Genomic DNA, 25,520 nt, shown 5'->3' with positions numbered 1-25,520 from the left:
ATTGAACACTAATTTTCAGGTCATTGCTTATTTTAGGTCCCAAATATTTCATTTTCTCACTTTGTACAGTTTGTACACTTCGTATTTATCACGACAAATATCTTATGTTAAAGCGTTATACAAATTAAATAATTACAATACGATTAAACGCAATACGAAAATAAACTATCAATTATTAAATAAATTATCAAAGTTTGAAAAATCGATTGCAATTGCGATTCTCGAACGAAATCGAGTGGTGTATCTTGAATGTTGTTCTTAAGATGGCGTCTAAACGAGGGCGCTTAAATCGTTCGCATCCATGCGCTTTGCCAGGCTGTGATCAGTAGTGCAGGAGCAAGTATCGGGAGAAGTTGGTGGGTGTTGAGTTTTTGGAACATCTTGCCTCGCCGTTTAAAAGACGAGTGGCTGGTACACCAGGGAAGATATTCACTACCGTGCTTTCGCGTATACGTGCCCGAAAAATGTAATATGGCGATGGTCGCGTCGAACATGAGCGGCCACATACAAAAGCAGCTCACCAGAAGTCTCGAGCGAATCCTGGAGGAAGCACACTTGAGCGGTGAACTCAAGCTTAGCGGACGAAAACTTAAGGACTTTCCAAAAGTTGGGAAAACGGGTTCTAGCAAGTATAATCTTCAGGATACGGTTATTGCCGGTGAGTTTTTTTCAGCATTTTGCTCTATCATCAATTTTCTTTTCTTTATTGAAACTGACGTTTGTACGAAGATAGATATAAACCCAAAAATAAAATGTACGTTCTACAGAAAGATACTACAAATATTTTCGAAGCGAATTGTTTTTACTATATCGTAGAAACTATCTCAAAAAAATTTGTTTCCTAATGTTGTTCTGGTTTGTAACAACTAGAAAGAAGATGAAGACTTTTTAGTAAATGTTCCGCGTCTGATTCGATGAAAGTTTTACATTCTGCCAGAGTTAACCTCGAATTCTCGTGTTTATATCATACTCTGGCACGTATGCATCGCCGAATGTTACCCTGCTAACGCATACACTTTCCACATTGCAATTGGATGTTTTATTCAACTGCAGAGCTTTATGTATTATTTTTCATTCGTTATTTCTCAGAAAACAGGCTTGAAACAATTTCATCCTACATATTAGCTTGAAAAGAGAAAACAGAAGAACGCGCATAGACAGCGTCTTTTGGAGAACGATATAGTAGTCTTTTCGTAATTCTCTAGTCTAATGACTAACGTGAAATACTTAAGTGTTACATAATACAAACGCATCTATATTTACGGTGCAATGCACTGTGATCACGATTTCGTAGCGTTGATATCATCGTTTTAATCTTCGACTGATAAAAGAAGTAAGTGTACAAGCTAGAAACACGAAAAAGGGGCGAGGTATCTGCATATTCATTCATTCAGGTAAATTTATTTCATCTTATTTGCTGAACAGACATGTGTAGCTTTATCTAATATAAATGCATCACCGCGATAGGTTATGATTTATATCAGACGTCGTTTTTGGGCGCCGACAGCTCCTGTGAATGACAAGTTTCCATAAATCCTCTGATATTCCTTTTAGAAAACAACCGATTTAAAAAATGCATCGTACAAGATTGTGCATAAGTAAAGAGTTCGCGATGAGACGTTATCGCGACACACCCGATGTTTCCTGTTACCGCGATAATCGTGCATTCGATATTCGTTGATATCACCGGCACACCACGAGGAGTTACGTGCGCAGAAGCATAAGAGTATATACTCCAACTTTTCAGACTATCGATATTGTTGTTAACGACCAAGGATCGTGAGTTTCGCGTCGCCTGGAGGAAACTTTTGCAAATATAGAAATCGATCGATCCCCCTGACCCCGATTCGATTCTAAATATGACTCGCGACGTAAATCGGAAGATAACACGATTACACGTCGCTAGGAATGTCTGCGTTTAACCGTGATAATGTTTCCACGACCGATACAGGTATTCGGTGTGGAAAAAAATATGCGACATAAAGATATCCTTATCAGCGAGGATTACACCTTTCGAGGGTAAGTCAGCTTCATCATATCGTTCGTCGTACGCGTATATTACATTCGACGACAATGGCAACAAATAGAAAGTATATATAGAAATATGTATATACAATCAGGCGAGACGATCGCGAATCAACGACGATAAAGATTACAAAATTCACCAACTTGCAAGAAAATTCAATTCGACGTGGATTTCAATCGTTCATACTTTTCGCATATACTATCTGATATAAATGTATTTCATTTCCATCGATGTAGCATCGACCCAAATTATTTCTTGGCGACAGTCAACAGAGTAATATTCGTTTACGAAATTCCTTCGGGTGAAAAATTGGTTCTCTAAGAAAAGCGTTCTCATTAGTTTCCAAACCCATTGCGATGCAAACGATGAGTTTCGCAAAAAGAAAATTTGCCTGGCGTCACTGATGCATGTTTTAATCAAGACCGCGTCGTGATTATTCTGCTGTTGCGAAGGAACAAATGATAATCGTGGCGCCTCGTCGTTGCACGGGCTTTGCCAGTAGCACCGAGTGGGGCTTATCGGTTTTCGATGGTAATTTTTCACCGAACGAAGGGAACGAGGCAATTTCGTTCGATGTTCTTTGATGCTCGAGGGACGATCGTCCAATGGAAGGGAACTTTCATACCCGTTACAGTTTCACCGGGATATTATCGAACCGAACGGCTCGTGTCGAGGCCGTCTTACGACGAGATATTCCGTACGATGACAGAAGGGGACGTAACTTCATTAAGGACCCCAGGTCAGTTCGTGTCGCTACGAGGGATTCGATGAACCGTGTCCTACGTTGTTCGAATCTATGTCAGCCATTGCTAAAACTAATATAAATGCATCCGACGGCAAGGAAAATTACGCACAGCCTCCGGCTATACGTTACAACGATTTCTAGCGCGGAGTATCACAAACGGTAGGCCCTGCGGTCTCCATTCACCGGAGAAACCCGTGGGTTTGATATGTCGCCGGCTATCGAGGAAAAAGCCGATCTATTGTCCGTGGCGCATACGCGAACCAGTAAAAGCAAACACAGCACACGCTGCATACGGTGCTCCGCTCTAGGAGAAAAGAGCAAAAGGAAACGAGTTGGATGCGCGAACAGACAGCCATAGAGAGAGCCAGCAAGGTGATTACTACTTCGAACAAATTGTTTCCTCGCGGTCGATTCAACATCGACTCCGTTAATGACTTTACTTGCCGCGTAATCATGGATTCCGGCGTGTTCAGCTTCGTTGAGACGAAACGGCGAAAACACGGAAACCGGTTGTCGTATCAACGACGAGACGAGGCGGATAGGCAAATAGAGAGATCGCGATACAGTCTCGCTGCGGAAAAAGCTTCTTATCGATTATGTCACGGTGCACTGCGCGCTTTCTTCGAGGAATAGAAAAGGAAGAAAAAGGGCGGGATCCTTTTTTTTATTCCTGCGAACCCTTGCCTCTCTGTTCGACATTCCAATGCGTTAACTCAACCGTATACTCACCGAGTCGGCGCTACTTCGCGTGTGGGTACTTTCGAAATAATACTCCCCGAGATATTCGCCGCGTTTCGCATCGTCGATTTCTTAACTCTAACCGTAAGAACCCGAATGGAGCTGCAACGCGCACGTAACATGCAATTACATCTAATTATTTTTCATCGTCCTGGACGCGTATCTCTCGGCCGATGATTTTCAGGGAGAGCAGGTGCTCGAATGGATGGAGGCGCACCGTGATTAACGAAAAGAAAGGAAGGAATTCGGATAACTGCACCGATCGAATGGTGGCACGATTATTCCTTGTCTTTCTCGTACCTGGGTTCTTATCGTTTGCCCTCTCTGTTCCCCGTTTTGTGCCGAGCCGCTCGTCTCTCTTCGAGCGCGGTCGAGTTCGCGACAGGTGTCTCTCGGCGAGAACCGGTCTAGCGAATCGAAAGCGTTTTCTTCTCGAATCGCTCGAGGCTAATTCAGTCTCGGAGACGTCACGATGACTCGAGACAGAGATTTCGATTGATTCGTTGCAACCAGCGCTTCAAAGAGGGACGAGACACTAGTTCCTTCCTCTTTGTCAAACGTATTTCTCGCCCGGTCTTTCTCGATGGAAGGACAGCAGGGTGCGGAGTGGCGTCTTTACAGGAGCAAAGAATGATGCGCGCGCTGTATACAGACAAGCACGTTACGAAAGAGAAAGAGAGAGAGAGAGAGAGGGAAAAGGAGCAGCCACCATGGTTATGGAAGAGTCCCATACGATGGGCCGGTCCGAGCTAAAGATAGAGACGCACCGCAGCTGCAGAGGCAGGGGTGCCAACAGGTCGATACTCCATAACGCGTTACATCGTTTGCATCGCCATATAGCATCGGGGTGCTCGGTTATCTCGCGCTCTTGTCTCTTTGCCAAAGGAGCACTCCTCGAAGATGAAGTCTCTTGAGTTCTCGCCAACCATCTAAGGGCGGAGAAGTCGCTTCGTTCCCCGTCCCTTTTCGTCGAACCGCTACCTAACAGTAGCATTACTGGCGAACGATCACCGGAGAACGACTATTTCGCAACCGAAGCTTTCCGAGAATGGGTTGGCACGCGTCTCAAGAGGACCTCGAAACTTTAGATCTACAGTTCACGCAGCGAACAGTAGTAAAGACAAAGTGCTGCCAGCGTGTTCTTTCAAACAAGTCGAGTACGCGTTCCGAGCACACGCGCTTCAAGTGCTCGAACGCATAATGTTCGCGCGTTTCGACGTTGCACACGACTTTATTCGTTTATCCAAAGCGCAGCAAACATCTACTTGGCGCTTGATGAATGTCGGACGCGAACGAGAGGTCCGACGATCTTTTGGCAAACGCGAAACACACTTAATACGTGTTTGCACGCGGTATATCTATTGAAACTCTGAAACTAACGATATTTGGATCCACGTTTATCGAGGCTGTCTTGCGCGTTTCAACGAGTACTACATGCTGCTAAAGTTTGAACTCAACTTCTAAGTACTGTGTAGAAGGAGCATGTCGGCACATTACACGCCCGCGCCAGTACTCACACCTATCGATGATATCGCGCACGTTTCGAGAGTACGCGATGAATGTTTCCGATACCGGGTGTCTCGTATCTCGTGTGCCCCCGAGATACGCCCTGTTTGTCTTTCGCCAGAGTGCCAGCACGCTCTTAATAAATACCGCAAACTACTGCTTCCTGGTTCGTCGTTCTTCCGCGAGTCAACGAGCGGCGACATTTTTCAACGCTCGTCGAATACCGTTTAAACGGGCAATCGATGTGTGTCACGGCTAGGCAATGGCTTTCGCGTTAACTTTCGAGCAACGGTTCGTCGTTAAAAGACACATTAATTAAACACCTTGAGTTAGAAGCCGGCTCGCTAATTAGCGTCGACGAACGTGGTTCGCGGGTATAGAAGAAAGGGGCGGACGAAAGTAGTCGCGCGTGAAACCGCCGCTAGTCAAGAGCGGTAGCAGTGTCTTTGAAAACCCGGCGTTTTCAGCGGCGCTTTGCCCATTTTGCGACCCGTTGCTAATATGCACCGGCTTACGGTATATGCACCGATCTCGCGCGTATCGCGCGTGCAAGCCAACGCGGTGGTTTCGCTGCCGAGTTATAATTAGCAGTATCGCAGGGCCGTCCTAGCGTATTTGCGAACCCACTCCGTATTTTTAATCAATTACAGTAGTACCTTGTTACTTGACTGTCGTTATCCGCGCCGTTCCTTAAAAGAATCTTCGTAAAAGCGACCTTTAGACTTTAAAACTTTGGTATTTGGAGTCGAGTGTTGGATATTAATGTCTCTTTCTATGTTTCTATTTAGTTTACGCAACGAAGGGATTTTTATTGTAAAAGACAGTGGTACGAGGTTTTGTTTTTAATCGAAACGTGTAAATTGTTACTCGATTCCGCGTTACAACACGATTGTCCATCCCGTTCTACAAGCGTTGTAATTCGAGAGAGATATTCACGGTCATGACCCCTGCAACTGTGCGATCGGGTTGCCGCCGTTGCGTTTCGCGTTCCGTCAGTTCTCGAACTGGGTCAACCCTGAAACGGGTCGAAATTCGCTGATACGCGCGAGATATCACGGTAGTAGCAGCCCTCGCCTCGTAGCGTGGGTTACAAAAGATAATCGGCGTCGAAACGAGCACCGACGAGTGCCCTGCAAACTTTCACGATACAAGGGTGAAGCGATATTAGAAAATGCCCACGAACTGCTAGTATATACCGCTGAAGAGCTCGCTGTATCGGGTAACTCGAGTGAAAGATGTTTGCCGTACCGTGTTTGCCTGATCCCTGCATCCATGATTTCTAAACACGAATGCACATCCGACTCAAAGCTGCTTTAAAAAACCGGGTCACAATCGTTTATCTCCTCGCTCTTTAAAATACGAAGACGGCCTCGTTTGCCTCGTGGATTCTCTAGAATTTTAAACTATCCAGAAATCCTCGTCTCGACGTTGGGAAGAGACGGAAGCGTTTCCTGGCCTGGTGCAACAACCGCAAACGCGGTAAAACGCTTAAGTCCGTTTCGATGAGAAAGGAAGATAGGCGGGTCGATCGACCGGCCGCCAACTTAACTTGGCGTGGTTGTGTCTAGTCGTGTTTTGTCCGTCGATAAATTCTAGCCGCATTGCGGATAAGAGGAAACCCTTCTCCCTCGATCTTTTGCCAGGAAGCGTGACGAACGAAACCGTTGCGTTTACGCAAAATTTTTGTACAGACCACGATTCGGTACGAAGAACACGTACGTTCTTGGAAAGCAATTCGTCGCGGCGCAGGTATCGATAGTCAAGACAGGTAGAAGAAAGGGACGGCCGCTAATTATCGTTCTAGGTAATCTCGTTTGTCAGTCCATACACGCTTCTTACGTGGCACGGGTTGAAATGAAACGGTATGGAATACTGTTATGGTTATGGTACGGACTCTGTTGTATTGCCGGGGCTAACGTTATAGATGGCTAATGAATGTAATCATGTTATTCTTGGGTCGTCGTACGATAAGCTGCCGTCCGAAGCTTCGGTACAAGATGATCCGACGAGGTCGAGGCGTCGAATCTCTTCTTCGACGTAGAGGGTCGGTATCGATCGGATCGAGCATGCGTCGATACGACATCGTTCGACGCGATACGCAATTTGTCTCGTGGGTCGGCGTTAATTTTTTTAACGAGAATGACGGTACGATTATTGAACGAGGCGTGTAAACGCGGTTTGTAGCGAAATCCACCTCCAGTCGAGCGATTTAATGAAAATGACACGGTTCGTCTGTTTGAAATTTTTCTTCCGTGCCACTTCTATTCGCCAGTGTCCTACATTCCGACTCGCTCCTTTATTTCGCATTGCACCATCCTTCGTGAAAACGCGCGAATTTCTGCAGCGGAGTCGCGTTGCGTCGCGTCGCGCTTTGCAAACGATCGTCGGAACAGCGTTTTATATTTTTTTCATGAAAGACGCGACAACGTTTACGCGGTTCTCTTCTCGCGACACTTTATATCTGCGCCAGACGACTGGAATTTTTTTACTTCCCGCGCTTTGTTCGCGAAACGATTTTTCCACCGTTGAACGAGCGAGTAAATCTCGCGCACGGCTTTGTTTGCATATCACGAGTTTTTTGCCGGCTCTCTGGCCGCCAACGTGACAAGAGACTGTCTCTTTTCTCTTTAAACCCGAATCTTTGAACCGGCTCTGTACGATCGCTTTTTATACCTGTCGCACAGCCTTGAATCCCTCGACGCAACCCTAATCCATTCCTGTTCCTCTCCTGAATTTTTCCTTATCGTCTATTCGCTCGCTCGCGGCACGGCGAACCCCGAGAGTTTGTCTGTCGTTCACCAACTGCTTTAATCTCTTTGATTTTGCTAATGCATCGGTTTTTCATCGCTTTTTCATCGCTTTCGCAGCCTTTCGCTCCGCTGGCGGGCAAAAGGCGGAGAACAGATAGGGTAACGTTCGTTACCGATTCTACTAATGCCAACCATCGGCTCTAAATTCGCGGTAACCCGAAAACTACCGTCCTAAAGATCAAAGCTACCTTTTTCTATCGCTTCGACCACAAACGCGCTGCTTTCGGCTATTCGTAGAATTCGCTTCTTCAAATAACGCGCGACCTCTGTTCGCTTTTCCTCATTTCCATTTGGAAGAACCTCGAGGAAAGTCGATGCTCGTAGCTAAGAACACTTCGGTTCCCATTAAGTCGTTTCATTCTCGATGAGCTGGTCGTTAAAATGTATTCAAGGGTAAACAGCGTGACGTTTACGACGTACAATCAGGCCATCGAACAAAGATAAGTGGGTAGAGATAATTCGGCCGATTACTCAACGCTGCAAAATGCACGCTGGTATGCACTTTACAAAATATTTTTGAAGCGGATTATCGTATGGGATGACGTTGTCGGTGGACTCGAAACGCGAATGCGTATCGAAGATCGAAACGATAAAGCGGGATAGATCTCTGGCCCCATAGAAGAGCGTACCTTTCTCTGGTTCCGGGCAAGCGACGCACGGAGCTGGGGAATCGCGGGCGTGGATAATTAGTAGGTCGTCACGCGATTAAGGCTAACCGAATCTGTATCCATGCAGCATCGTCCGTGGCTTCAATTAGAAGATACCGGGTTCAGAGCCGGCCGAATAATTCGCGTGGAAACAAATCTACAAGGCTGGCGTTTCTCCTCGATCTCGTTATCCGAGGTTAAATTAACCGACTCGTCGTTAACGAGCAGTCCCAAACGCGGCTTGTTTTGCTCCGAGTCATCAGAGAGACTTAAACCTTGGCCCTTTGCTCGAACGTTTCGTCGCGATCGTGGCGATATTTAACGTCGCTGATACGTCGCCAACGGAGAAAGTGCCGTTGATTTATCAGCGATGACATCGAACAAAGGATACCTCGACGAGAGTGCGTCCTTCGGTTTAGTTTCTGGGGGGATAACGACGTACCTGCGTTGGAGGGCTTTGTTTTGTGGTTACGCAGCATGGTTACGAACAAAGGGACTTGCGGTACGATCGAACCGGGCCCTTTCCAGTCATCGCGAACAACCGTAGATTTTTCGAACGTTTTCGGTTTCCGTGCCACCGCATTGCCGTCTACGGATAATCGCGAGACGTTCGCAGCCTAAGTTTAGCGTTTTCAACCAACGGCTCGTGATCGCAAATGCGAAACAGCCTCGAATCGTTGATAAAGATATCGCGTTCTCTCGACACGATAGAGAGACGGCAAACTGCCATCCGATAGCAGCGGGAGGTCATTGAAAAAAAATGCTCCGCTCGAGCGAAACGTTGGTCGTACCGGTGTAACGCGATATTTCGACGCGTTATCGAGCGTGGTCTTGTTACACCCCGTGCAGCTTTCGACTAGTTTTCCCTGTGTTCCAGGTCGCTCTCGGTTCTTTTCATCTCGGCTATTAGTTTTTAGGTCAAGGATGGCGGAGTCGGTGCAACCTGAAAACTCGGTTCGCGCTCGTTGCACTGAAAACGGTGAAAGAGGTTGGGTAAACGAGAAAAGGAACCAGGAGAAACCCACGAGAAGAGCGAAGCTTTTCGTAGGCAGCGAGAAAGAAAGCGAACGTTGCTTTAGGGGCGATGCTGCTGCTGTTGCTGCTCTTCCACGATGCTGCAATAATTGAAGCGCCGCCGTTGCCGATGAAGAAAGGGAAGCAAGCTCTCGTTTCGACGGACGAAAGAAGTTTTTACGCCCTCGTGAAAGCGCGCAACGACGAATCAATTGTTCACGCTCCCGCCTTGTATTACACGCATAGAAAAATGTTAAATTAACGCGCCTGATATTTGCTCTCGTCATTCTCTCGCTTCTCCGCCTATGCGTATATAAATAAATAAATAAATATCAGTAGGAATAGATGGGAAGAGGCGCGTATTCCGTTCGCGCAGCATGATTCGTCGCATACGGCTTCGCTTTAGCGTACACGCGTGTACACGAAGGCGTGCACGCGTACCGGCACGCTTGAACACGTAGCATACACAATGCGACGCACTGTTCGGCACGCATTGCCTGCCACGGTCAGACGGCAGGAGTATGGAAACCGGCTGCGCGATACTACCTTCTTTATTTTACCTTCTCTCTCTCGGATCTTTCCCCACGTCCGAGTATAATTCATGCAACGTCGAATCACCAACTACCAGATGCTCGACGGACTCGTCCTACTAGTTTAAATGCAAAAGTCCGGTCCTCGCAACGTGGGACCTTGCGTCGCGTCGTGGCGACCGACCATCAAAAGTTCATCTAAATTCTACGAGAATTCTCGAGATAGCGCATTGGTTACTGTCACTGACTGACCGATCGGACAATAAATTTCGAACGATCGATCGCTTCACGTCCATCGATGTTTCACCCATGTTCCATCGAGTGCGCTCAAAGTTGTTCGGTTCCGTCCGCTTTGAGTTTGATCGAGTATGCGAGTCGTGTTCGCACTCGCGTCCTCGTCGCCGGAAGTGGCGTGTCGGTCTCTTACAAAAGCAACGGAGGCATACGTCCTTTCTCGCCTGCTTCCTCCGTGGCTTCTCCACGCTTTTCTCTTTTCGCTTTTGACGCGATTTCTTCAGCAACGACGACGGTTCAAGGGCGAAGCGAGCACCGAGCGTTCCCAGTCTATGCACGACTTCGCGACCAGAATTTCCTCCGTTTCCCTTCGCTCTTGGTGTTCCTCTTCGTCCTTCTCTTGCCTTTTTCTCTTCCCATGTCCTCGACGTGACACGTTGGGAATTACGCTGGAAAGCAATTACCTGGCGCAAGCTGCGATCGACAACTCTCGAATCGATCGATCGAACGCGCTATCTCTCGAATCGTCGCGAAGAAGCAATGGCACGTTCTGCGTTGTGCGTTAATCACGCTTTTACGTAGAATTGATCGTTAAGCGCGTTACCGTTTAATAATGTATCTGGAGTGGAATTAAATCGGTTTCGAGCCCTCGGACCATGTGGCTCGTTAGCGAACTTCTAACGTCGTTACCGATCATTGGTTCGCGAGAAGTTCGCCTCGCCTCGAATGATTTTATTTTCCAGCAGGAAAGCTCGGAAAGAGGGTAGCATGCCGTTCATGGGACACCTTGCGCTCTTCGTACAGCCAACCCCCTGGACGATATCTGCTATGGGGGCGTTATCGATCCGGCAACCCTCTGTTTCCACGGTTTCACGGCAGCCCTTATGCTAGCTCTTATAACCCCATATACTCCGAGAAGCATAACTTAACGTCGTTAGAGTATTTTCTCCTGCGTTTTATCCGTGTCTCTTCCCACGAACACGCTAGCCTGTCGTACGCCGATCATATTGGCCTTCGTGCATATTATATTGTCGATCTCTCGCCGAATAGCGAAAGAATCGTTCAAGGTTGCCATTATCGAACGATTTACTATTTTCTCTGCGTCTCCAGCTGTTCCGTAGTTTAATTAACGCACGAGGCAATTTTTGCCTATGGTCGTTGACCCCGTGTTTTGTATCGGCGATAGGAGCCGGCGTTTCGTGACGCGGCACGCCCAAACAACGCCGCCACTCGCTCTCCGCTCTCGTAAATTTATGTAAAACGTACAATGATTACGGTGGTTTTGAGCCAAGAAGGCAAAAATTCTTAAAAAATTGAACGTTTTGCCAGGAGTTATCGCGTTCGTGACACGCGAAAGTTTTTCGCTCCGATAACATGTTTGAACGATTAATCAAGCCTGGAACGAGTAATCTCGTTGCGATTTCGGAATTTTTATCTTTGCAATTACTAAGTCAATCAACCATATATAGCGTGCTCTTAATTATTAAGTATTTTAATCGTTAAAAAAAGTGTATTAATCTATAAAAATGCGATAGCTCTAATTGCATGAAGATAAGCGTTCCATTTTTTCCTAGGACAATTATTTTTATCCTCGGTCGTCAGCATCTCTCGTCTTAGCACGTGAATTATCGTAGAAATTACTTGGCGGACGCTTTCTACTCGTGCGTTACGTCGCATATACGTCCAACCCTTTACGATTGCGTGAACCGTCTTTCCGGCGTTATTGTCTTGTGCGTATGCATAAGCAAGCGAGTCGTGCGATAAAAATGCAAACACTTCGATCGTTGGGACTTCATATTCCGCCGCGCCGGTGTCGTATTATTAGCAGGTCGGAAGAGGCAGACTTGGCAGCCTGGTTAAACGCCGCTTATCCGCGTAATTGTTTTTATCGTAAAAACAAGCAACATGGACAACAGGGCCACGCCCATCCGTTGGCGAATGACAGTCTAGCAACTTTGTACAGCGTCACGCAAATCTATGTGCGTGGTATCGATCCCTGGGTTGGCCGGACCTCGACCTTGGCCCTTGGAATCGCCTGGTGCATCGACCCCTTCGTGAAACACCCTATATGTGCCACAGTTGCGAACTTCCCTATTACGACTTCTATAGCAATTAACTGTCGATGAATCGTTCGGGCTCGTTGCGAAGCCGGTTATAGAGGATTCGTTTAGAAATTGATTTCTTATCAAAGATTAGGCGAGAACGGTTTCTGTCATTCCTCGCGGAAAGTAAATAGAATCGCGCGGACGACGCTCTGCTAAAAATTGTTTAGTTTCATTGGCAGAGAGTTATGGCGATGGCACAGAGACAGAATAGGGGTTTGCTATTTTCGTCTGCATCGCACCAACACCAACGGGCCGACGCCCTTGCTCGACGATTATGCGATCGACCGTGCACCAATGGTTCCAGGCTTTGCTTTTCACCCCATGGACTCGTACTCATTACGGTCGTGGGCGTGCACGAGGGAAACGTTCCTCGATAAGTAATAAGTCGTCGTGCAATAAGACTTGCAAATCGTGCAAATGAGAAGATAACGAACTGAGTATTTGCAGAGAACTGGGGTATCCTGTCGACGATCGATTGGCAATTTCCGTTCCGATCGCGTAAACTGGATAGCCGAAATCGAATTTCCGAGAAAGCGGGATGAAATTTCCTCGAATTAGCGGTTCAGCTCTCGCGCTCGGCCCACTTTCGACACCACGGCTAGGGACCGTGGTTCGTGTCGAGGATTCGGGAAAATTATCAGATGCCGGTAGTGCCGTCGGACGCTATGAAGCGTCCGATCGATAGCCAGAGGGTTTGAAAAGCTGGCGCGAAGGAAAATGACGAGTCGAACCGTTGGCCAACCAACTCCCGGAGGAAACGAAGGCACACACACAGGCCGTGGTTATTGATCAGAAAGGAGGCTCGAAGCCAACAGCAGCTGAGCCACCCTTATCCTTTTCCTACGTTTCGAGACTGTACATGCACGTGACCGTCGCACCCCATTCATAAGAACCCCCCACGAACCCGAGCATCACCCTAACCGGAGCACAGCTGTTGCTACGGGGAATCCTGACGATGTGTCTCAATTAAACAGGCCTCTTCAAGAAGTATTATGCTTTCCCTGTAGCGAACATCATTCGGAAGGCGTTACGCGACGAATATATCGTTGTTTCGTTCCTGTTACAGATCTCTCGAAGAACCGTTTCGCCGAATTGCCGGAAGAAGTGACGGAATTTCTGTTCCTCGAAAAGCTGCATCTCTACCACAATGCGATAAGAATAATACCGGAGACCGTGGTGATGCTACAGTCCCTCAACTACCTCGATCTTAGGTCAGTAAGGACAGGAAGTCACGAGGCCTCTGATTCTCCGTGATGCGGGCTTAGAATTAACGAGCGGAGATGGTTTTGTTCGCAGTCGCAATCAATTGACGTCTCTACCTCGGGAGATATGCAGGCTACCGCTGCAAACGTTATTGGTCGCTCACAACAGACTGGCGTCTCTGCCGGACGAATTGGGCAGAATGTCGGCGTTGGCGGAGCTCGACGCCGGCTGCAACGAAATCACGAACCTGCCCCCTCGGATGGGTGATCTTGCGCGACTTAGGTCCTTAGATTTGAGGAGCAACATGATCGTGCACCTGCCTATAGGTAGGTAGCGCCTGTTTATGGATGCTTCCGCCGGCGTCACGTCGCAGATAGGAGCTTTGTCGAGTTATCCGAGGGAACCGGGCTAACGTCTCTTTAATGCGCGCGTCAAAACTCTTCCCTTCTATCGATTCCCTACTCGCCATGTCTCGCCTTGTTTCATCCGATGCAATTGACGATCGTGAAATCGAACGTTCTGCGCAGAACTGACGTACCTGAGACTCGTAAAGCTGGATATCAGTGGCAATCGAATATCCGTGCTTCCAAACGAGATGAGAAAAATGAAGAGCCTGGTCGACTTCCGGCTGTCCGATAATCCTTTGACCTCGCCGCCTGCCTCGGTGAGCATAAGCTTCTGAATCAAACGAGATGGAGCCGTCTAATTATAGATCGACCAATTATCCAGCCGACTATTTTCGTTTGTTTTCGCAGCTATGCATTCGCGGGCGAACGCACATCTTCAAATATTTGGAGAGACAGGCGGCGAAACACGAGAGAGCCAGAGGCGGCCGCGCGAGAAGGACACCCTTGGATGTTAGAGGTCACGCGACTCTAGACACGAGAACTCATAGGCGGCACAACGTCGACAGTGGCTATAGCACCAGTGACGGCGTCGACAAACGCTGGTCTCAAGAAATTCACAGCGCGGTTAGTTTCCTCGTCCTTCTTCTCACCCTCTTCCTATTTCTACGGTTCTTCTTCTTCGCCTGGCTCTATAACAAGTTTTTCGGCTACGAAACTTTGTAAATCCCGCTGTAGATAACAACCTGGATTCAGCGTAGAAACCTTCCCGAAACATACACACTCTCCTGTACTCTGACTGGTCCAAACATGTAGAAAGAACGCAAACAATAAACTTTGAAACGCACGCAAGCACGTATACACGGTCGACGATTTCTCGTAGTACCTCCTGCTGGACACCTTTTTGCGCGCAGGTGCATGATGGCGAGATTCGAGGGCTATGGCGTCAAGAATGTTCGCCCCTTTCGATCACGTTGCCGCACGAGACAGGTGTGAATGGATCCTGCAGCGGAACCTCGACTCCTAGTACCATCTCGCCTGGTGAGCACACGTCTCTCGAAGATGAGCTCGGCAAGGTAGGTTTCGAACCGCTTTCGTCAGTCGCTTCCGTGCGGTATCCTGTTTGACCAAGCTTTTCTAATGGGTTTAGGCTTACTCCAAGTGTGAGCGCGTATGATACAACGTCTATATTTAGCGAATGAATAGAATTCGCGCGCCCCTTGAAAATGATATCTGTGTTGTCAAGCTGCGCTTGGCCGTCGTTCAAGCCTCGTTGAATGACCTTAACCCATTGAAAGAACTCGCCGTCAGCGTCGCTCGCGATTAACGCGCGTAGCATCCAAGGTGGCGCGCTAGGAATGCGCTCACCTTACCTTCTCAAATCTCTCTACTTAGATTTATCATCTCTTTCTCTCTCTCTCTCTCTCTCCCTCTCCACGAAACCGTATTTGCAGGCTATGATACTGCACGATCAGTTGGAAAAGAGAAAACTGGAGAGGAGCACCTCGGAGAATGGAGCCGATGTCAGAAGACCGATGACCTCTGGCCTCTACCACGCGTCGATTACGCCACCCGGGTAAGCGAGCTGTTAATAAGCCAATCACCGTTCCTGCCACTGTGCATCACGTGGTTGCGTAGTGATTTTTACCGGTTAATAGACGAGCTGAAGCATCAGATGCCTTCCCGCGTCTTTTTTAGTCCCCTCGAATCCGCTCATCTGAATCAGGCGGTGCCAGTCTCCACGAACACGCAATCCGTGCAACCGCTGCAAACGTCGATTTCGAACGCTACTACCTCTTTAATGAACGGAGATGAGAAAAGGCCGCTGAATCACATTCAAACTTACAGGTATGCGCTTGTATCGTCTAACAGATGTCAAGAAGCAACGGCACACGATGATATCGCGTGATGAATTTTTAGGGAGTATAAAGAGGCGTTGAGACAACAAAGGGCAAACGAGGGACCTAGCGTGTACAGGCCACGGGAACAAGTCACTCCACCAGACAACGAATCGCAGAGCAACGAGACAGACTTGGCTAGCAATAAAGACGCACTTGGTATGGTCGGTAAACAGATCTTCAACGAGGAAAACGCGACCAAGAGACCAGTACAGAAGGTAACTCCGTCACGCATCAACTATCAGAACACGCCAATTATCAACGGTAGCAATAACGAATACAACAATAAGAACGGAAAGTACCTCGAGCAGCCGTATAAGAAGCCTAATTCGCCAATTAAAACATCTTCGAGCATTTTATCTGCCAACACCAGTCCGGGACACACTCCTAGGCTAGTCAAAACAGCTGTTGGTTACGTAGAAGGTAAAAAAACATTGAACAAAGGCAATGAGACAACTAGATAAATGACTGGTGTCACGCACGATTAAATGGAATATGGATAATGTCTGCTAGGTAACAAAAGTCCCAGCAGAAACGGTGGAAGTCCAAAGTCTCCCCGATCGGTTACGTGGAACAGCAACGTGCCAGAGAAGTATTCGTTCACCATGAGAAGGGAGTTTGAACGTGCCAAGGAAGAAGCTGACTTGATCGAGCAGCTCCGAAACGTGAGTATCGGAAAGGATCGACTTTCACGCGTTAATCATTTGTTGTAGCAAACAAGTGGCTAATGTTTGAGTTTCCTTTTAGCATATTGAAACGCGGTTGAAGATGGCTCTACCGGAAGATCTTGCTCCGGCGTTAACAGACGGAGTTGTACTCTGTCACTTGGCAAATCACGTAAGACCTCGGTCGGTTGCCAGTATCCACGTTCCTTCGCCAGCTGTGGTAAGCATTCTCGGGCTGTCTAATCGACGCGACGATTTTCAGATTATCAAAGAATAACGATCGTATCGTAATTTGCAGCCCAAGTTGACAATGGCAAGATGCAGGCGTAACGTCGACAATTTTCTCGAGGCGTGTCGAAAGATAGGCGTGGATGAGGTAAGCTACTCACTCGATACCTCTTATTAAACAACTTCTCGAGAATTCTCGCGCTTTATCTCTCGCTAATGGTCCCGCGGCATGTATAACGCACGTTAAACCACTGTATGCTTCTACGTGGAACAAAATCATTTTTTGTTTCCCTCTTTTGTTACCTAACGAATTTTTTCCGTGACGATTGTACTCGACACGCCCTGCAAACACGTTCGTGTCTCATTATCGTGAAAGCACGGCCAAAGTGTTACAAGAGAAACGGTTCGAGCGCAAAATCGAAAGAAATATAGGCATCCGTACTATCGTCGATCGAACGCCTCTTGGCAAGGTCGTAACTAACGCTTCGACAACAGCCGGTACGTTTGTCCATGATATTTCCAACAACTACTAGTCAGTCCCCGATTTTCATTCAGTCACGAGGGTATACGATTCGTCCTTTTTTCAAAATCTTTCTCGTTCCACAAATCGGAAAAGCGCAAAAATACGAAAAATGCAAGAGTTGGAAGAAGGAAGTGGAGAGAAACCAAGAAAGAAGCTTTAGTTGCATGTGCCTAGACTCGTATTCGCTTTTGTGTCGCTCGTCGCTTCATCGGAAAACGCTTTGAACGCGTCTCGTCCTAGTATCTTCACTTCTCGACGTTCTTATACGAATTTAACGACAACCACGATACCACTTCGTCTGGCATAAATTCCGAACTATGCCCGCGCTCTTCGACAATCTTCCAAACTAGCTATTCGCATTTGTATCTTTTTGAGATAGGAACCAGAATTGGGTACGTTCATCGAAGCAACGATACGATGAAACGATACCCAAGTCTGGCATTGCTCACTTTCTCGATGAAGCACCTAAATCGAACGATTTTCGTGCAATGTTCGTCCGAAAGAGGCAAGTTTTCGCAAAAGGTTCGAATCGTTGATTTCGAGGAAGGTGTCGCTTCGAAGAAGTAAGAGTGATAAGTGGACAGGGTTCTGTATCGAAACGAGAACGTTCAGAACGACCAGCGACGTAGTAGAGACTGGGACTGAGTAGTATCGTTGTTGGTGTTGCAGGAGGTGTTAATGGACGCGGACGCAATCATGGACGTGGGTTACATGGACGCGTACGGGCTGGAGGCTCTGGCGCGTCTCGTCTCCGCTCTTCTCCTTTTCCGTGACGAAGGAGAGAACGATACGGAAGAATCGGCCGCAGGTTCATCCCATACGATTCAGGATCGCGTTCTATCCGCGATGCTTTTTGCCACATTCCTATCCACCTTCGTTCTGCTCTATCTCTTTCCCATTCCTGATTAAACGCAAAACAAAAAGAAAGAAAAAGAAAAAGAGCGACCAAGACGAGAACGCCAGAGTGCAAAACGATGGAACGAACGACGCTCGCAAGAGAAAAGCACAATCGAAGATTACTCTGGGATTACTCCGATATATCGACACGCGACGCGACTTGGTTCGGTGCAGCGACTCGGGAAACACACGGTTTCTTATAGTTTTCTGGTTAACGTTCTGTCGGTAATTTTTCGGTTCGTTCGCCGAGCCGTCGAGTCGCTCGATCGAGTTACTGCACGACACTCTTCTATCCACTTCTTCTACGCCAATTAGTACTCATAGAGCGGCATGATATTTTTCTAATTTTATTTTCTTTATCCTTCGTTTGCTTCGTCGGGCGAAGAACGGGGTCGAGTGTCGCGCAGAGTCATCACACCCCTTCCGACATCGATCTTAATTGCGAGTTTATTTTAAGCACGATACATACGATACCCGAATGAAACGTATCGACTAAGCTATTTACCGTTGTCAGAAATGTCTCGTTACCCCAATTCGGCGTAGTTTCGCTACTTTTAATTTTCCTTCTCGTTTTTCATCGCCTTCGTTTTAAACGAAACGCTAGCGAATCGAGACACTCGAAACTTTTTATCCGCGTAGAGACGTTTAATTTAGTGTGCGATCGATCGTTGGTCTAATTAAGGAGCAACTGAGCGCTTTTGCCTGTATATTGGATTTAATTTACATCGACTACGTCACAGCTGTAGCTTGGACAAGGTTGTTCGTTTGTTCGCCTTCGTCGTTGTGGCTCGAGAGAGACGCTTAAAACTTTCGACGAAATACTATTCGGTAGCCCCTTAAGTATCGAATGGCAGCTTGATCGTACATTTAGTCCGCCTAGTTGTAGAAGCGGCTACGTAGTGCGCAAGTTAGTTAACCGTTTCTGTTTTGGTATAAGGCCTTTAACGGGGACTCGAGCGAAGAACTTTGTTCTCGAGTTCTGATCGTTGAACGCGAACATCATACGATGGAAGAGAACGTAAAAAAGGAAAGAAAGAAAAAAGAAATCAAAGAGCGCAATCAAAGCTGTTGGACGCTCGCATATCAGATGGAATCGCCTGTATGTACCTTGTATGTATGTACCTTGAACAGACGAATCGTTCGTTGGAATGGCTGGATCGTAACGACCGATGAGATTTATCGTCGAGTAGGATCTGTTGAGAAAATAGTATTTTGCTACGCGAAGGGACGGTGTTCGAAGCGGCGTGTTAGTGTCCAATACTCGTTCGAGAAATCTTCCATCGGTGTCGATAGCTTCGGGTTCGAAATAACTTCTCTCGATGACGGAATCAACGAATTAAAAGGAAAACAGAGAAATAAGCGAATGGAATTCTCCCAACTGGTATTGCGGCATCGTCTGGAACCCGTGACGTGTCTAGAATCACGCCAGGATGGCAAAGTTCAAAGAGAAGAAAGACGAAGGAACTTTCTTGTATACCTCGGATGGTAGTATTTTTTTAACGTTCGACCAATACAAATCGCCTACGGCACTTTCAGGATTGATGGGTCTGTGATAGGTAGCCTTCGAGTACTACAGGATTCGCAACAAGGTGCTAGAAATCTCTTTAAGTTCAAAGATTTCCTATTTTGGTACGTAGGTTTAACGCACATTCGAACTCGAAAAGAATTTTTCATTCGATCATTGTTTTATCGTTTAAGAGTTACGGACAGTATTGCGTCCCTCCCCAACGAGATCGCGGCGACGATAAATTTTCTTTCTCCTTCTCTTCGTCTCGACCGAGGCAAGAAAACATGGCTTTTCGTTGAGGGAGGGACGTGCAAACGAGAGCACTTACACCTCACCGACCAAGCAATTCGGTCGTAGACCTAAGATAATCTCCATATTTTCATATAAACGCGTTTAACGTAACAAGAAAACAAAAGTATCGTAGCGGACGTACAATACGTATATCGTCTAGAATATACACGCGTCTAACTTATTCTACATATATTCGTACGATAAGTATTATATTGTCTACGTTAAGGAATTTAAGGAGGAGCGGGTCGCTTAGATCGAGTCTTCGGATTGCCGGCGGTCTTTGCTTCCGGTTGTCGCTCCACAGGCGCGTCGAATCGAATACATTTGCAGTAGATTAGTGCCAAACGCGTCAGACACTCGAACCGTGTAGTACGCGTCGCGCGACTCTGTTTCTCCGAGATGCTTTTATATCGCTGCTAGTACGTCGAATAAAACGGTACGAATGAACACGTGCTCTCAAACACGTATCGAGGATTATCCGATCGAGAACGCACAAAGGAATTTTTACGAGAAATCAATCGTTTCTACTACGGTCTAATACGACGGTCTACTTACAAGTAGAGACGTAAACATTTGTTTTTCTTCTTCTTCTTTTTAGATATAACGCGTTGGCTCTTCTTGCATGAAATTTCGAACTGACCGTAGATCGCGTGTTCGTGACATGTTTCTATGACACGACGAACGAACACCCGAGTTGCTAAGTTTTGCAATTCGAGAACGCAAGGCGAGCTGCATCTTCCACAATACCGCGTTACTTTGATCGTAAAGTTTTACTTCGTTTCAATTCGGGCAGCTAGCATCGGTCGGCGGTAGAACGTTTATGAATTTCTAGTCTCTGGTATTACGTACTTCTAATCGTTTGTTAAGTTCATCTCCGGTTCTAGTCAGCTCGACTTGTTCTTTTTTTTTTACTTATACTTTAATCTTCGTTTCCATCTAAGTTATACGCAACAAGTCTCGTACTCGCTGGGTGACTTAACGTTTAATTCGTTACTTAATTTTCTTCGTTCCTGCTGTCACTTCCACTACTACTCTTCCGATCGATTTCGTTGTCGTTCGTAGACTGCTTGGGCGTTAATTGTCCGTGAGGCTCGTTAAAAAGAAATTCCGAGATGCATCCAAAGATCTTATCGCTCGAAAATAGGAATCGTTTCAACAAAGCAACGTTTCGCGACGATATCGAGTTGAACGGCGACGATCTCATCAGTATTATATTTTTTTTTTTTTCTAACGATCGGACAGGACGTAATTACATCGAATTAATCGCAACCGTAAGACTGTTTATTTCACTTTAATTTACCGTTTATTCTGTACGACGTGTTCTGCGCTCTGCCGCAGTGGTTTTCTTCTTTTACGATTAGTTGTCGCTTCCACAAGAGGCTGCGTCCTTCTATCTGCTCGCAAATGGACGCAAGTAGAAAAGACGAGCGATGAGGAGACCGAACACAAGATCATTCCGTTGCATTAGCTTGTATAATTGTATAATTTATGTAAAGAACAGAGAGAAAGAATAAGAGAGCGTATATATACATATATAGATAAATTATATTATATTATATTATATTATATTATATTATATTATATTATATTATATATATATTATTATTATATTATATTATATCATACTGTATTGTATGGACACAGATATATGGTACGTTGATACTATTTTTCTCTTTGGTCGTTTTTTGTTTCTCAAATTGTACTACGTAAGCTAATTCGTCGCAAATTACGAGCTTAGATCACGATCGCTCTTTAAAACTCGGTGCTTCATTTTTTATCTTGTTGTTTTTTAAGCTTAAGCTTTTTTGTACGATTATCGGAAAGGGAATAAGGCCTCTCTTATTATTTAATTCATGTTCCTTCGAACGATCGCGTCCATCCATCGAGTGGAACGCTTGAACGATCCCTTCGTGCTCGTTGGACGATACACGGCATGATCGATAGACGGTACGCGTTCGTTTTCTCTAACTCTCTCTGTCTCTCTCTCTCTATCTCTCTCTTTACTTTTCCACTTTTGTACGATTGAATCTGATTGAACTGCCAGCACGTTCGTCCAACGATTTCACGATCACAGCGATACAAGGACAATCGTCGAAACGACCATTGCTTATGTCTTCTCTACTTCTCTGACTCTACTCGCACAATGGGGCATAGTCGGGCGATAACGACGATCACTCCTGGCCGCGTGAACGGTGAACGTGGGCGGCGTGTCTCGTGTTTCATTTCTATGCCACACGCGCTAAGAAAAGGCGGTTACATTGCCGCAGCGAAATCGAGCCGATTCGAACAAATACTACTTTCTGCTTATCGGTTGAAATTTTTACACGACTCTGGATTTGCCTCGATTCTCCATTCGAATAATTTGTATAGCGTGAAAGTGAATGAAACGCGCGCACTCGTGCGAGCTCGATCGGTTGGATGGCCTGGAACAACCGAGCACGAGTCGCGCGTCTCTATGCTTCCCAGTGTTGCATAGTTCGCGTCCCGGAGAACAATCGTTGGGAAACTCTTTGTCTCGCCACTCGAACAACAGTGCTACTAACAATACTCGGTTTTACTTTCGAGAGACGTACTCTGTAACACCGATTGTACGACTATCATAACGATTGTAATACTATTTCCACTGATAATAAAATATTCTTTTGGTATAATCGCTTGAGCATGATGACGAACGGTCGTCACCTGAACTACTATCCCCAGACGCGACGATTTCATGCCGGCTCTCGATAGACTTGGATTAACGAACAACGCACGCGTGCTTGTCATTTTCAGAATCTCGTGTGCTGCGCTAGCGACGTCCTGGAAGGAGGTCGAGGTGTGGTTCGCGTGGCTGTCACGGTCTCGGAATTGCTCAGGTTCCATCAGTCACGGTCCCCGTTGCAGACCACGTCATCGTCGAACGTGCCGAACCACGTATCCGCTTAGCGCCAGACTATATAAAGTCGATACGGCGAGGAAAAAGCAAAAGATTGTCAACGACGGCGGGAACGGACTGGCGGCCACGTTTTCCAACCTACCGCACGTATATCAAGGAAGGATGGACCCAGCAGCAGCAGCAACAGCAGCATCGTGCTGCGTTTCTATATACTCGAGGCACGCGATTTCATAGCGCGTACAAAACCGAAGGAAACGCCGCGCTTCTTGGTCCAACTTCTCGATCGAACAATAATGCCATAGGGGACCGATAATCTCCAGACTTTTATACTCATATTGTACGCGTCAGGTAATCGCGTGTCTGGTCGCGATCCAGCGACTTTTTCCAAATCAAAAGAAAAATGCAATGACGCGGCTATTGGACGCAACTGGTAGACTGCGATTAATCATGACACTCGATTATAGTTGTACTATGAAACTTTTATATGTGAAAGACAAGACAAGTATCTTTGTACCAGAGAACGAAAAAGTAGCAGGAAACTAGGATATAAAATCGTAGTGGAGTTTTACACGAAGAATAGGCTACGACGCGCGAATGCAACAGTCATACGAGGAGTTAGTAAATATCGGAGACACTTTTTTCGGGCTCGATTTTCCGAAGCCACGAAGCAATGAAAAAAGTTCCTAGGCGCGTGTAACTAATGCGCTTCATATTTCGTACTTATCATACGTTAATATCAGCCCAAGCATTATCCAGATCGAGACGATTGTTTTTCAACGATTATCAGAAGAAGATCGCAGTTGCGCGAACTTTTTTCGTTGTTCCACCGTTCAGGTTCACTCCCAATAAAATGTCTCCTATATCTATTAACAGAGTTTGTATATCCGTGCTTTCTAAATAGCTGGTAATTACGAGGCATTTCGATATCGCAACGTGGAACAATGGTCGATCAATCAAATGAAAGCGCACGAAGAAATGATAACGCGATCGAAACGAACCCGTCGATATTCTATCGATATTCGAATTATTCTGCAATTAATCCAAGTATATATATATAAATATATATACACTTGCAACAGAGGATGAATTCGCGTAGCTTAGAACGGAGTTAAACCGACAGAAATTTACGCGAATCGTCTCGATCCAAGAGATTCGATATATTTTTATTTATCGAGCGATACTCGGTTCGTTTGTTCCGCGACACATTAACGATTTCGTTCACCACCTAACGGAATACTAGAAAGCTGGGCTTTTGGTCATGGTCTTTAGTCTCGAAACGATACATATGCGATCTACTGCGGATTAAGTAGGTTTCTGCGTGAGCGGTAAGATAGTTAGGGCGTTTTCAATACCATCGACGATCGATAACGAGCTCGGTCGGCTGATCGAGGTAGATTGTCGGCAACGAGTACTAAACAGGTCGTTGGTATATTAAATATAATTGGTTCGTTTATGTAAAATTAAGGCCTAGGTGTTCACGGCAACGTGTAGCGTAAGCGTTGCAACCTTCTTTTATCTAGTGCGAGACACTTAACCGTTTCTTTCCCTTTTTCTTTTTTATATATCTTCGGCGCGTATTCGATATCGAGCTGTCTTTAACGTCGAAGTAACGATTTCGAATACTGCCACGATTTGATAACAACTCCCGAAACGATAAAACCCCATTAGGTGCTAAGCGTAATATCGTTAGCTGTAATTTCCTATATCGTCGCAAGGTTCGTTCAGAATCTTCTTTTCTTTTTTTTTTTTTTTCTTTTTTTTTTATTTCGTTTTATTTAGGAATGATCGCGTAAGAGGAATACGAAGGATCTCATGCGTCGTGATCGGTGAGGAGTGAAGCGATTACGCCTCGGTGTCTCGTCGAGATGTTTCACTGCTCGTTAACGTTCCCGAACTCATCGGCGAGACATCTACCGTAGAAGATTGTACCGTGTATTCGTATTTATTGTGCCAAAGATATACCCTACGTTATATACGTTAATTTTTCTTTCTATTTCTCATCGAGGACGAATCTCTGCAGAAAAGAAACGACGTTTCCGAAATAACTTCGAAGAACGAAGAACGCTACCGAATCGTCGAAGATCCTTCGACGAGGTACGTTGGATGTACGATGCGTGGTCGAAACGACACGGCGATCGCGCGCCGCTCTGTCTGTCTGATCGAACGTCCGTATCTCCTGTGTCAACTTGCAAGTGGAATTAGACGCGATTCGCTCTCGTCTATACGAAAGTACGTACGTCGACCGCAGCTGCGTCATCGTACCGAACTTTCTACTAATCTTCTTTCGATTTTCCCCTCTTTCTCTTACCTCTTCTCGGGCTTTTTAGCCCGATTTCACCCTTACGTTTAATTCGTTCGATCAGCACCTCTCGTTTATAGGTATATGCGAATTCGTCAAACGACGCATCGCTGCGGAATTGTATCGTTCGCTGAAACGGCGTTTGCGTTTCTCAGAAACGAACGCGCCGCCATGACGCGACTGGCTATCGTTTGGGACGTCTCGATCGAACAGGCCATATCGCCAACAGTATTACCGATCATCCCACCGATAGAAGACTCCTCCAAACGTGTTTTACAAAAATCTCCCACCTTTGTGATTACCGCGTTCACCGAGTCGATCGATTCGTACCAAACGTTTGCCCTGCGATCGATACGTAAATACACCGCACGTAATATATTTAAAGATTAACGGATACAGTGTATAAAAAATAAATCGAAAAAAGTCTACGTATGT

At 46.3% G+C, this 25,520-nt stretch overlaps 1 protein-coding gene across 2 annotated transcripts; it reads left to right on the top strand.

Annotated features, from left to right (window-relative positions):
• The first annotated feature begins 124 nt into the window (after window positions 1-124).
• Window positions 125-25,517, top strand: LOC126919164 (leucine-rich repeat and calponin homology domain-containing protein). Of its 2 annotated transcripts, none has more exons than XM_050727922.1 (13): window positions 125-658; window positions 13,422-13,566; window positions 13,652-13,884; window positions 14,086-14,222; window positions 14,314-14,529; window positions 14,817-14,978; window positions 15,357-15,478; window positions 15,601-15,750; window positions 15,823-16,223; window positions 16,314-16,465; window positions 16,548-16,685; window positions 16,764-16,841; window positions 22,684-25,517. In XM_050727922.1, exons 1-13 carry the CDS (start codon window positions 472-474, stop codon window positions 22,834-22,836), a joined length of 2,274 nt encoding a protein of 757 aa, XP_050583879.1. In that variant the 5' UTR covers window positions 125-471; the 3' UTR covers window positions 22,837-25,517. The 2 variants fall into 2 exon arrangements, with proteins under 2 accessions (XP_050583879.1, XP_050583878.1); XM_050727921.1 differs by lacking the exon at window positions 22,684-25,517 and adding an exon at window positions 17,886-22,562.
• The last annotated feature ends 3 nt before the right edge of the window (window positions 25,518-25,520 follow it).

Source organism: Bombus affinis, chromosome 8 (assembly GCF_024516045.1).
Source record: "Bombus affinis isolate iyBomAffi1 chromosome 8, iyBomAffi1.2, whole genome shotgun sequence".
Taxonomy (NCBI): Eukaryota; Metazoa; Arthropoda; class Insecta; order Hymenoptera; family Apidae; genus Bombus; species Bombus affinis.
This window is presented reverse-complemented; position numbering and strand designations above follow the sequence as displayed.

Bases quoted from the DNA above. Each gene is read 5' to 3' on its own strand.
- LOC126919164 (XM_050727921.1), top strand. From the start codon at position 472: ATGGCGATGGTCGCGTCGAACATGAGCGGCCACATACAAAAGCAGCTC. The intron at 13,567-13,651 runs GTCAGTAAGGAC...TTTTGTTCGCAG, and splicing joins CTCAACTACCTCGATCTTAG to TCGCAATCAATTGACGTCTC. The intron at 15,751-15,822 runs GTATGCGCTTGT...ATGAATTTTTAG, and splicing joins AATCACATTCAAACTTACAG to GGAGTATAAAGAGGCGTTGA.